Source organism: Phacochoerus africanus, chromosome X (assembly GCF_016906955.1).
Source record: "Phacochoerus africanus isolate WHEZ1 chromosome X, ROS_Pafr_v1, whole genome shotgun sequence".
Taxonomy (NCBI): Eukaryota; Metazoa; Chordata; class Mammalia; order Artiodactyla; family Suidae; genus Phacochoerus; species Phacochoerus africanus.
The window spans coordinates 43746589-43759565 of NC_062560.1; the positions used below are offsets into that span (position 1 = coordinate 43746589).

Below are 12977 nucleotides of genomic sequence, written 5' to 3' on the forward strand. Positions count from 1 at the left end.
GGCAAAGTCAGTAAGCGTCAGAACCTATTATCTTAGCATTCAGAATTGTGCCTGACATCTAATAGACAGTGTTTGCAGAATACTGTTCCTCATGCTCAGGGTCTGTGCTTTGTTCCTGCAGGTCGATCCAAAGGACTTCATGTTCAGTGGCCTGAAGGACGAAACAGTAGGTCGCTTACCTGGGAAAGTGGCAGGACAACAGTTTCTCATTCAAGACTGCGAGAACTGTAACATCTACATTTTTGATCACTCTGCCACAGTCACTATCGATGACTGTGCCAACTGTGTCATTTTTCTGGGACCCGTGAAAGGCAGCGTGTTCTTCCGGAATTGCAGAGATTGCAAGTGCGCCCTAGCCTGCCAGCAGTTTCGTGTGCGGGACTGTCGAAAGCTGGAGGTCTTTCTGTGCTGTGCCACTCAGCCCATCATCGAGTCTTCCACACATATCAAGTTCGGCTGTTTTCAGTGGTACTACCCTGAACTAGCGTTCCAGTTCAAAGATGCAGGGCTCAGTATCTTCAATAATACCTGGAGTAACATTCATGACTTTACACCTGTGTCAGGAGAGCTCAACTGGAGCCTTCTGCCAGAAGATGCTGTAGTGGAAGATCACGTGCCTCTGCCTACGACGGAAGAGCTCAGAGCTATCCGCCTTTCCACTGAAGCCAGTAAAAGTATCGTCCCGGTGTCCCGGGGCCAGAGGCAGAAGAACAGTGATGAATCCTGCTTAGTGGTATTATTTGCTGGTGACTACACTATCGCAAACGCCAGGAAGCTAATTGATGAGGTAAGGAGAGAGAGGAAAGAGAAACAGATATACACCTGCGTGGTAACATACCACTTTCTGGCGAGCTCCCATTCTTTTCTCATTGGCTATTAGGAATACAGGCAACCTACACAACATCGTAAAGGAACTATACTTCAACTTTACAAAAAGAAAGAAAAAGAAATACAGGCTATCTTTAAATTATAGTCCTCTGCCCCCCTACAGATTTATCTGTAAGCTGGTTGTAAGCAAAAATACTTTCCCAAAGAAGTTTTTTTTTCTTTTTTGGATGCCTCTTGGCATATCCAGTTCCCAGGCCCAGGGATCAGGTCCAAACTGCAGGGGCAACCTACGCCACACTAGTGGCCATGCCAGATCCTTAACCCACTGTGCAGGGCCGGGGATCGAACCTTCGGTCTCAGTGCTCCAGAGATGCCACCGATCCCATTGTGCCACAGCAAGAACTCCCCAAAGAAACTTTTTAAAAGTGTAATTTAATTCAGGAAGCATTTAGTAAGCACTCGTTATGTACAGGTTACTGTTACCCTATTTCATTGATCGTAGGATGCGTTTGGTTTTCCTCTGTTTTGCTTGTCGGAGATGCATCTTGCAATTGATGGCGGCTTAGAGCTGATGAAATCTAACATGGGCTGGGAGTGGAAATACATAGACAAAATTCTCTGCCCTCAAGGAACTTCTGCTCTATAATAAAAGATTTCTATAGGAGCTCACAAAAGTAGTACTGCAAAGTAAAGCATGACCTTTTATAATGATTTGGTAGGGAAATCTATTTGGAGTTTTAATTGCTTAGACTGTGAACTGTGAGAGCACCCATCACATTACTTGCCTTAGCTTCCTTTGCCCTGTTGCCGAAGAGAAAGTTGATGCGAAAGAATAAGTTGGGAGCCGAGACAGCAGAGGTAGGCTCAAGACCAGGGGCTTGTAGTGTGTTCAGGAGTAGAGAGGGGTCCTTGGGTTTCACCTGACAAATGAATGGGAACATGGAGGTGTGGGGCTCCAGAAGCAGCAGTTCCTATGTTGGCGGGTGCTCCAGCGGGGAGGCAGCAGTGGGATGTATTAATTATCCATTCATCAAGCTTTCTTCAGGAAGTGTTGATTGGAATTTAAAAATCAGACTTTCAGAGTTCCCGTCATGGCTCCGCAGAAACGAATCTCTCTAGCATCCATGAGGACACAGGTTTGCTCCCCGGCCTCTCTCTGGTTAAGGATCCGGTGTTGCCCTGAGCTTGGGTGAAGGTTGCAGATGTGGCTGGGATCCCACGTGGCTGTGGTGTAGGCCGGCAGCTGCAGCTCCGATCCAACCCCTAGCCTGGGAACCTCCGTATGCCGAGGGTGCAGCCCTCAAAAGACTAAATAAATAAATAAATAGATAAATATCAACCTTCCAGAAACAGAGACGTGAATGGAAAACTCTTTTGGATGGATTTTTTCTTAAGTTGTAACACGTCTGTCAAAAGGAATGATTTTTAGAAAAGACTTTAAATGACCACTTCTCTGCAGCTTATACATTCTACCATGTTGAAAACCCATGTCTGAAATCTACAAAGTATATCCGAGGTCTAGTTTTCAAAGCAACAGATGCCAGGAGTTCCCGCTGTGGTGCAGTGGGTTAATGATCTGGTTCGTCTCTGTGGCGTTGCTGGTTTGATCCCCAGCCCAGCACAGTGGGTTAAGGATCTAGCGTTGCTGCAGCAGGGAGGTAGGTTGCAGCCCCAGCTCGGATTTGATCTCTGGCCTAGGAACTTCCACATGCTGTGGGTGTGGCCGAAAAAGGGGGAAAAAAAAAAAAACTCCAAAGTATAATCTTAAGACTTTGATATTTTCTTTTTTGATTATGCCAATCTGATAAAAATGTACTGGTGCATCTGTGAGATATAGAAAGTGTTTTTGGAGTTCCCGTCGTGGCCCAGCAGTTAACAAACCTGACTAGCATCCATGAGGATACGAGTTCGATCCCTGGCCTTGCTCAGTGGGTTAAGCATCTGGCGTTGCTGTGAGCTGTGGTGTAGGTCGCAGACATGGCTCAGATCCGGTGCTGCTGTGGCTGTGGTGTAGGCCGGTGGCTACAGCTTCGATTTGACCCCTAGCCTGGGAACCTCCATATGCCGCGGGTGCAGCCCTAGCAAAGACAAAAAGACGAAAGGAAAAAAAAAGGCTAAGTAAATAAATTTAGGGAAAAAAAGTGTTTCTGGCCTGTGAGCTATCTAATCACATGTTAAACCAACATCTGAGAGGTAAACATTTTCATTATACTGTATGGTGATCTTTTAAAAAAATCTACATGCAGTTTTCAAAAGAGGTAATTATTTCAGGTTAAACTCCTTTTGGATAGATAATGAGGAGTGGACATAAAAAATGTAGAGCATGTTTAAAGAAAACAAGCTATCAGAACCAACTGCCGTCATTCTTCATGAGTCATCAGATGTTCTTAACCTTTTCACTTTTGCTATCTGATGTGAGAGATGGCAGTGTCGTGTGCACTTGAAAGCAATGTGACCGGGAGGAGTGATGTTCTTTAGATGTCCCTCTGGGTTACAAAATAATTTAAAACAATAAAAATCCAGTAAGAACAAAAACAATGATGACAATAGTTATGATAGCTAAGACTCATAGAATGTTTACTATATGTCAGGCATGTTTATGGGATTTAAATGAATTAACTTAATTCAGAATAACCTGTGAAATGGGCGCCATTATGCCCCTTTATAGAGACAAGAAAAAGCCACAGAGAAGGTAAGTAACTTGCAAAAGGTCATTCACTGTTAAGTAGCAGAGCCATGATTTTTTTTTTTTTTTTTTTTTTTTTTTGCTTTTTAAGGCCGTATCCATGGCATATGGAGGTTCCCAGGCTAGGGGTTGAATCGGAGCTGCAGCTGCCGGCCTACACCACACAGCCACAGCAATGCCAGGTCTGAGCCACATCTGCGACCTACACCACAGCTCATGGCAATGCCAGATCCTTAGCCCACTGAGCAAGGCCAGGGATCAAACCCACAACCTCATGGTTCCTAGTCAGATCCGTTTCCACTGTGCCACAACGGGAATGCCAAGCCATGATTTAAATACAGGCAGTTGAGCTTTGTAGGCCATGGTCTTAACCCTTAAGCATGATGCTACTATGCTGCCTCAGTGGTAAAGGAAACTTAATAAATGCCTGGTTGGAGCAGGAATGTGACCAAAAGTGTGTGGATGCAAGGCAGATACTACCCTCCAGCCTAGAAGGAAAAACCCTGGGACTTTTTGGCTAGAGTTATCCTATCTGATTCTGAAATCAAAGAATTAAGAAAAGAGAACAGGGAGTTCGTGCTGTGGTGCACTGGGCTAAGAATCTAACTACAGCATCTCGGGTCACTGCAGAGGTGTGGGTTCCATCCCTGGCCAGGGTAGGTTGCAGCTGCAGCTTGGATTCAGTCCCTTGCCCAGGGACTTTCATACGCTGCAGGTGTGGCCATTTAAAAAAAAGGAGCAGGAAATGGTAAAAATTAAAAACCTTCTTTAAAAAAAGAAAGAGGAATTCCCATCGTGGCACAGCGGAAACAAATCTGACTAGGAACCTTGAGGTTGCGGGTTCCATCCTTGGCCTCGCTCAGTGGGCTAAGGATCTGGCATTGCCACTGCTGTGGTTTGGGTTACTGCTGTGGCGCAGGTTCGATCTCTGGCCTGGGAACTTCCACATGCCACAAGTGTAGCAACAACAATAACAAAAATCAGAAAAGATAACAAAAAGAAGAAAATGCCAAGTATATGAGAAGAGGGTATCACATGTTGAAAGACCAGTGACTTACACGTTAAGAGATTATGTATTTTTTATTTTTTAATTTTTTTTGTCTTTTTAGGGCCACACCCCCAGCATATGGAGGTTCCCAGGCTAGGGGTCCAATTGGAGCTGTAGCCGCCAGCCTACACCACAGCCACAGCAATGTGGGATCCAAGCGGCATCTGCGACCTGCACCACAGCTCAGAGCAACGCCGGATCCTTAACCTGCCGAGCGAGGCCAGGGATCAAACCCGCATCCTTATGGATACTAGCTGGTTTTGTTAACCACTGGGTGATGACAGAAACTCCTGAGATTATGTATTTTTTTCAAAAATGAAGCTCGAGTTCCCTGGAAAATTTGTGTAGAAGCTAGTTAATTCTGAGATGGAAAAAAAAAAGAACCACTCGAGTGGTTTCTGTTATCATAACACAAAATGTCTTGGAATAGCTTAGACTGGAACTGTGCTGCTAGCTCTGGTTTTGTTAAACCCTAGGAGTATCACAGAATTTTGTTTCACACTGTTTTCATAAATTAAACATATCATAATGGTTTTCTGAGATAGGAAGTATGAAACTTTGAGAGGGCAGAAGTCCAGAAAAACTGGGTAAAGCAGAAAGCACATTCTGTAGGAGTCAAGAGAAGTTACTGGGCCTCGGTTTTCATACCTAAAAAATCAGATTTCTTGCGGGCTCTTAACTCTATCACAGACATGCATGGGCTAAAGTAGATAAAAGCAGTTTGAATTGTTTGGAAGTATGGCGTAATTTGAGCTGGGTAGTTACAACTATTTTCGAGTCTTTCAAAGTAGAGGAATTTTCATAAAAAAAAAGTCTCTTCACATATCTGCAGTGAAATATCAAAACAGATACACTCGTTTCAGAGCTCATTATTTGTTTCTAGGTAAAGGTATTTTGAATTAATCATCTTTTGTCAGTTTATGTGTCTGACTATAAAATGAGAGGTAATGAGCAGTCTAGAGAATTAGAAACAGATGTGGGATTGTTTCTGATATTTTAAGTAACTTTGCAGTCATCATCTGGCAGTGATGTTTATGTAATTTTCTGCTACTTTTTATGTATGTCTTTTTTTTTTTTCTGAGGCAGCAAAAGGATTCGAGTTGGAATCCAGCTTGATCAAGTGGTATAGGATAATGTAGCCATAGAATGAAATAGTAGCAACCATTAAAACTGATTTTATAGTAGAATAGCTGGGAAATGTTCATAACCGAGCAAGTGAAAATTTGTAAAATATTATGTAAAGTGTTTGATTTTTTTTTAAGTAGCTAAATCTGGAAAGTATATATATACTAAAATGTCTTCTTAGGAAGTGGATGAAGAGTAGGGTTTTCTGTTTTCTTTTTAAAAAAATTTTTTATTAAAGTATTGTTGATTTACAATGTTCCTTCAGCTTCTGTTGTACAGCCAAGTGACCCTGTCATACATATATGTACGTTCTTCCTTTTTTTTCATACTATTTTCCATCATGTTCTCACCCAAGAGATAGGACATAGCTCCCTGTGCTGTACAGTAGGACCCCATTGCTTATCCATCATTCTAAATGGAATAGTTTGGAGTTCCCATTGTGGCGCAGTGGAAACGAGTCTGACCAGGAACCATGAGGTTTCAGGTGTGATCCCTGGCCTCGCTCAGTGGGTAGAGGATCTGGCATTGCCGTGAGCTGTGGTGTAGGTCACAGATGTGGCTTGGATCTGGCGTTAGCTGTGGCTCTGATGAAGGCCGGCGGCTGCAGCTCTGATTCGGCCCCTGGCCTGGGAACCTCCATATACCACAGGTGCAGCTGTAAAAAGCAAAAGCAAAAAAAAAAAAAAAAAAAAGTAAGATTTTGCATCTACTAACCCCAAACTCCCTATCCATCCCACTCCCTGCCCCCTCCTCCCTGGCAACCACAAGTCTAGCAGAGTTTTCTTTTTCTTTCTTTCTCTTTTTTTTTTTTTTGTCTTTTCTAGGGCCGCACCCGAGGCCTATGGAGGGTTTCAGGCTAGGAGTCTAAGCGGAGCTGCAGCTGCTGGCCTACACCACAGCCACAGCAACACCAGATCCCTAACCCACTGAGCGAGGCCAGGGATCGAACGTGTAACCTCATGGTTCCTCGTTGGATTCCTTTCTGCTGCGCCATGATGGGAACTCCCTAGCCGAATTTTCCTCTCTTATTTGCAGTTCTATGGATTGTACATATAACATGTATCATTTCTGTGACGGGAAAAAGAAGACTGGAGGGTAAAAGGAAGTATACCTACGTGGCAGTGGCATTTTTGAGTAGTAGCACCTTGGTTGATATTTCTTTTTGTTTTTTTTTATTTTGCAAATGTTCTGTATTGAGCCTAATTGTTACTTTTATAACTAAAACCCCAATAGGCTTTAATGGGTCGAATGACTTTGCATTTTTAAAAACTACTTTCCTAATTATTTTAAAAATTAATGTGACCTCATTGTAGAGAACTGTGGAAATAAAGAGTAGCAGTAAGTTTAAAAATCATCCTTAATGACTGGTGTTTTTAGGAATAAGTTTTAATTTATCTAATCTGTGATTAGAGTAATTGGGTTCAAATCACAGCTCTGTTACTTAACAGTTGTGTGACCAGGGGTGGATTTCTTAAACCACTCTGTGCTTTAGTTTCTCACCTGTGAAAGGAGAGTAATAGGAGTTCCCATCGAGGCGCAACGGAAACGAATCCGACTAGGAACCATGAGGTCGTGGGTTCGATCCCTGGCCTTGCTCAGTGGGTTAAGGATCTGGCATTGCCGTGAGCTGTGGTGCAGGTTGCAGACTCGGCTCGGATCCCAAGTTGCTGTGGCTGTGGTGTAGGCCGGCGGCTGTAGCTCTGATTTGACCCCTGAGAACTTCCATGTGCCACAGGTGCAGCCCTAAAAACCAAAAAAAAAAAAAAAAGAAAGAAAGAAATGAGAGTAATAATTGTAATTGTACCTGGTGAAATGTGTTACACATATAGAATGCATAAAACTGCCTGGCACATAGTACTCCATAAATATAATCTATCAGTGTGCTATACTATATAAATATGAATTATGCTTTTTAAAATTGACATTATTGTATAAGCTTCCCCTATTTATTATTTGTTACATTTGATGAACTATAGTACTTTCTCATGTGAAGGTACCATAACTCATTTAACCATTCACTCCCTGGGCATTTGCAGGATCATCAAACCAAAGTCTCCATCCGTTTGTTTCAGCCTCCCCAATTTTTTTAATAATGTTTAAAATTTCGAGAGCTAATTCACATTGGACTGTTAATCTCAACAGTGGGCACTGCAGTACCCATTCTTAACCAGAACCGCCCCCCCCAATCTGGAATAAAGAATCTTCCGTATGGTGAAATCTTATTACAACAAACACTCTGAATTAGAGTCATAACTAAAACAAAAATCAGTGCTCTGTTGCAGTTTATACAGAAAAATTGTTTATACAGAAAAAAAATTATTGTTTTAGTCCCTGAAGGTCATTTTAAAACCTAAATGACATTTTATTTCCACAGATGGTGGGTAAAGGCTTTTTCCTAGTTCAGACCAAGGAGGTGTCAATGAAAGCTGAGGATGCTCAAAGGGTTTTTCGGGAAAAAGCACCTGATTTCCTTCCTCTTCTGAACAAAGGTACCTTCTGGATGACTGCTATATTTTTGTGATTATTCTCTTGACCTGCTGATTTGATTTACTCTTGCCTTTAATGTTTCTCGTTTATGTTGTTTCCTATTGCTATTCAGAAATGTCAACATTTCACAGCATTCAAAAAGCCATATACAACTAACTAGAAATTAGGTATTAGGGGTTTCCCCCCCCTCCTGTTCTATCATCTTAGTTCTTGGAAATCACATTTTATTACTATGTATTTTATTATTTTCAATTATTTTATTATTGTTGTATTAGTATACTTTAGTGAGTGACCATTTCCTTGTCCCGGCCCAGAGTTAGAAGGCACTGGATAAGGATTCTTTTTTTTTTAATTTTTAAAATTTTATTTATTTATTTATTTATTTATTTGCCATTTCTTGGGCCCTCCCGCAGCATATGGAGGGAGGTTCCCAGGCTAGGGGTCCAATCGGAGCTGTAGCCACCGGCCTATACCACAGCCACAGCCACGCGGGATCCGAGCCGCATCTGCAACCTACATCCCAGCACACGGCAACGCCGGATCCTCAACCCACTGAGCAAGGCCAGGGACCGAACCCGCAACCTCATGGTTCCTAGTCGGATTTGCTAACCACTGAGCCATGACGGGAACTCCTGGATAAGGATTCTTTCTGCCTTCAGTGTGCTTTGACCATCCTAGAAAAGAAATAAGAAATATATACTATTCTGTGTATTGAATACAGTTGATTAACTCCCCGTGCATCATCAGAATTATTTTCTCCCATGGATGCATGCCAGCAGTAAATTTCAGATACTGGAAATAAGTTTGCAAACAGAGTTTGTGTGCCCTCCTAAAGTATGGCTGTTTGCCTCCATGTATTTGAAGGTGTACCGATCTACAAGGCAGTACTTATTCATCTGTCAGAGCACGGATGTTGTTTGCTCAAGGCTCATCAGGCTTTTCCTGACTGGCCTGAGCAAATATGTATAGTAATATGTAATGCTGATTGGTTATAGCCTAGAAAAAGGGTACATCTGCATGGACATGGTCTTTATGTATAAATGAGTTGTGATACATTGCAAAAACCTGTATGAGAATATTGGAGGACTGTTAGGATAATTTTAATACTAATGCTGGGTGTGTGATTTGGCCTTAAGTCTTTTTTTTTTCCTCTTTTTTTTTTTTTTTTTTTTAGGTCTGCACCTGAGGCATATGGATGTTGGAGGTTCCCAGGCTAGAGGTCGAATTGGAGCTACAGCTGCTGGCCTACACCACAGCCACAACAACGCCAGATCTGAGCCGCATCTGCGACCTACACCCCAGCTCACAGCAATGCTGGATCCTTAGCCCACTGATCGAGGCCAGGGATCAAACCCACATCGTCACAGTTCCTAGTCAGGTTTGTTAACCACTGAGCCACGAAGGGAACTCCCGGTCTTAAGTCTTAATACAGTATTTTATAAGCCTTGGTGGCTTTATTCTAACAGTACTAAGGACTGCCTACAACCAGCACATGAATCTATCCTAGATTATATACGGGAAATTATGACCTGGCTCCTTTGATGCAGCCATTCTGATATGGGAACATTCTGATGGAACCTTGAAAACAAATCTTTAAACTCTCAGCAGCTTTCAGAAATTCAGTCAAGGACCAAGTGTAATAGCATCCTGAGGATTAAGAAAGAAGGGAGCATCTGAGTAGGCCTAAACTCGTGATTTATGTACTCATGATAAAGTCAGTGAAGTTGTTTCATAAAATTGCTCCAACCCAACCATCGTATGTGTTTCAGTGACACAGCATTCCACATGGAAGAAGTAAAATGTTCTGCTTCTGCACAAAAAAGTAGCACTGAAACCAGTGAGCAGATATTATAGGAGTTACAGCAAATAAATGTCATTTAAACAGCTTTCAGAACCAGAGATGCCCAGAGGAAGTAGCCAAAGACAAAGGAGGTCATGTCAAAAAGTCATAGGAGCTAGCTTGAAAGAGTCTCCACTGGCCAAATTTGGGACAATTTGAGCTTTAAAAAGAATAATGAAGAGAACTGATTTAACAACAGCAGAAACCCATGTACCCATAGTGATAACGAAAAAGAAGGAAGAGGAAATTGGCACTAAACCATGGCCCAGCATGCCCTGTAAGCTTGGAATCTATCTAACTTTGGGGTCTACATAGATATCACATGTGACTGCTAGGCACGCCCATGGTCTAGAAGCTTCCTATCCTCTAGTAAAAGAAACACTGGTCCATTAGCTTAAAATGACCAGTTCTCCAGGACCCCAAATTGGTAATAATCAGTTTCTCATCTCAGTAATCACAAATCTGTTTGAAATTTGTTTTTCTAATCTGTGAAATACCTTCATGAAACTTATCAGCCCATGCTTTTTATCTAATTTGAAAAATCAACACTATTTAATGTATTCAGTTAATAAATGTGTACTAAGCACCAAAAAAGGGGGCGGGGGGCGGAGGGAGAGGGAATAAAGAAAAGCTCTCGGGAGTTCCTGTTGTGGCTCAATGGGTTAAGAACTCAACATAGTCTCTGTGAGAATGTGGATTCGCTCCCTGGCCTCACTCAGTAGGTTAAGGATCTAGTGTTGCTGCAAGCTGCACCAGAGGTCCTAGATGTGGCTCAGATCTGGCGTTGCTGTGGCTGTGGTGTAGGCCAGCATCTGCAGCTCCAATTCGACCCCAGCCCGGGAACTTGGATATGCTGCAGATGCAGCCATAAAAAGACCAAAAGAAAGAAAGAAAAAAGGAAAGAAAAGCTCTTTACAGACTACTATGAGCTAATAAACATAGAGAGAATGATAGACTTTAGAAATCACCATTTTCCAACCCCTGATGTAATAATTAATTCAGACAGAGTTTATCAGTGGATGCTAAAATTCCTGGGGTAAGAGCTGTGCGGTGGCACAGTGGGTTAAAGATCCGCCCGCAGCAGCTCGGGTCACTGCGGAGGCCTGAGTTCCACGCCTGGCCCGGGAACTTCCAGGGCCATGAAAAAAAAGTTGATAAGAAGCAGGATATTTATACATTCTAACTCAGATGGGAAAGTGCACCTTTACAGCAGAGATTTGGTGATTATCACATTAACCCAGTGATCAAACTTAGCATTGCTGAGGGCAGGGCAGCCTGACATTGTATGTCTCCTGCTGTGATGCAGTAAGAAATAACACATCATCGGCTATGAAGGACTCTTTCCAAAAATATTTTACCTAAATCTAACCAAGCCAAGGAAATCTGGAAACACGTTAACCGACCCCTTGAGGAAACAGACAAGCAAAAAGAGAAGACCTTCTACAAGATGACTGACTAGGACGCTTCAGACAATGTCCTGGAGAACAAAAACAATGGGGGACAGTTTGGGATTAAAAGAAATCTAACCATGGGAGTTCCCGTCGTGGCGCAGTGGTTAACGAATCCGACTAGGAACCATGAGGTTGCGGGTTCGGTCCCTGGCCTTGCTCAGTGGGTTGACGATCCGGCGTTGCCGTGAGCTGTGGTGTAGGTTGCAGATGCGGCTCGGATCCCGAGTTGCTGTGGCTCTGGCGTAGGCCGGTGGCTACAGCTCCGATTCAACCCCTAGCCTGGGAACCCCCATATGCCGTGGGAGCGGCCCAAGAAATAGCAACAACAACAACAACAACAACAACAACAACAACAAAAAAGAAATCTAACCACTACATGGAAGGAATGAAACTTCATTGGATTTTGGATTAGGGTAGGGTGAGCAATAGAGCTGTAAAATGCATTTTGGGGACAACTTGGGAAGTTTGAAGATGATATCATGGAATTATTATTGTATCCTGCAGTATGATAATGGTATTATAGTTATATAGGAGATGCATGTTGCATTGTCATGATGCCTGCTATTTTCAAATGGCTCAGCAAAACAAAAACGAAGTATGTTTGTCTGTGTGTGCATGTGTGTGTATGTGTATAGTGTGTGGCAGAGCAAATGTGGCCAAAGGTTAACATTTGATGGGTGTAGGTTAACACATCCTAACAAATCCTTGAGTTCTCCTTGTGGCTTGGCGGGTTATGAACCCAACTAGTCCCTGGTCCCGCTCAGTGGGTTAAGAATCCGGCCGTTGCCATGAGCTGTGGTGTAGGTCACAGACGTGGCTCGGGTCCCACGTTGCTGTGGCTGTGACATAGGCCGGCAGCTCAGCTCAGAATCAACTCCTAGCCTGGGAACCTCCATATGCCACAGGGGCGGCCCTAAAAAAAAAAAAAAAAAGTTTAAAAAAAAATCCAAGCAAATGGATGTTTGTTATTCTTTCGATTTTTATATACTGTTTGGAATTTTTCCAAATAAAAGTTGGGGACAAATTTTAAGCTGCCCAATAGCACCCTGAGTGATGCAGCGTTATGAGTAGGCTGTCTGTGGAGATATTCCAGCAGGTGTTAGATGGACTGGGTCCTTATCTAAAAGTGGCCATCAGTCATTCTAAGGAGTTTCTCAAGCACAGCACCATTGATATTTTAGATAATTCTTCATTGTAGCGGGCTGTCCTCTACATTGTAGGATGTTTAGCAGCATCCCTGGCCTCTATGGACTGAGTGCCAATAGCATACTGCCCCAGCTATAGCAACCAAAAATGTTTGCAGACATTGCCAAATAGACATTGCCAAATGCCCCTTTGGTGGGGGGACAAAACTGCTCCCAGTTGCACACCGCTGTTCTTGGGCTTGGGCGGGGGTTGAGGGGAGTATGGACTTATGCTTTTGAACATTCATTTTGATTTCAAATAGTTTATACTTTAGAGTCTCTAAATTTTCCTCTTCAGTTCAAGTAGTCATATTATTTCCTTTCAGAG

The 12977-nt window shown here is 42.8% G+C and overlaps 1 protein-coding gene and 1 long non-coding RNA gene across 2 annotated transcripts in view; one reads left to right on the top strand and one right to left on the bottom strand.

The window, feature by feature from the left end:
- RP2 (RP2 activator of ARL3 GTPase) overlaps positions 1 to 12977 on the top strand; it is a 43846-nt gene that overhangs the window by 17521 nt on the left and 13348 nt on the right. The window contains exons 2-3 of the mRNA XM_047765728.1: positions 122 to 787; positions 8062 to 8176. Coding sequence (XP_047621684.1) covers positions 122 to 787; positions 8062 to 8176 — 781 coding nt within the window. The remainder of the gene's footprint in view (positions 1 to 121; positions 788 to 8061; positions 8177 to 12977) is intronic.
- LOC125118859 (uncharacterized) overlaps positions 1 to 12977 on the bottom strand; it is a 58363-nt gene that overhangs the window by 8065 nt on the left and 37321 nt on the right. The window lies entirely within an intron of this gene.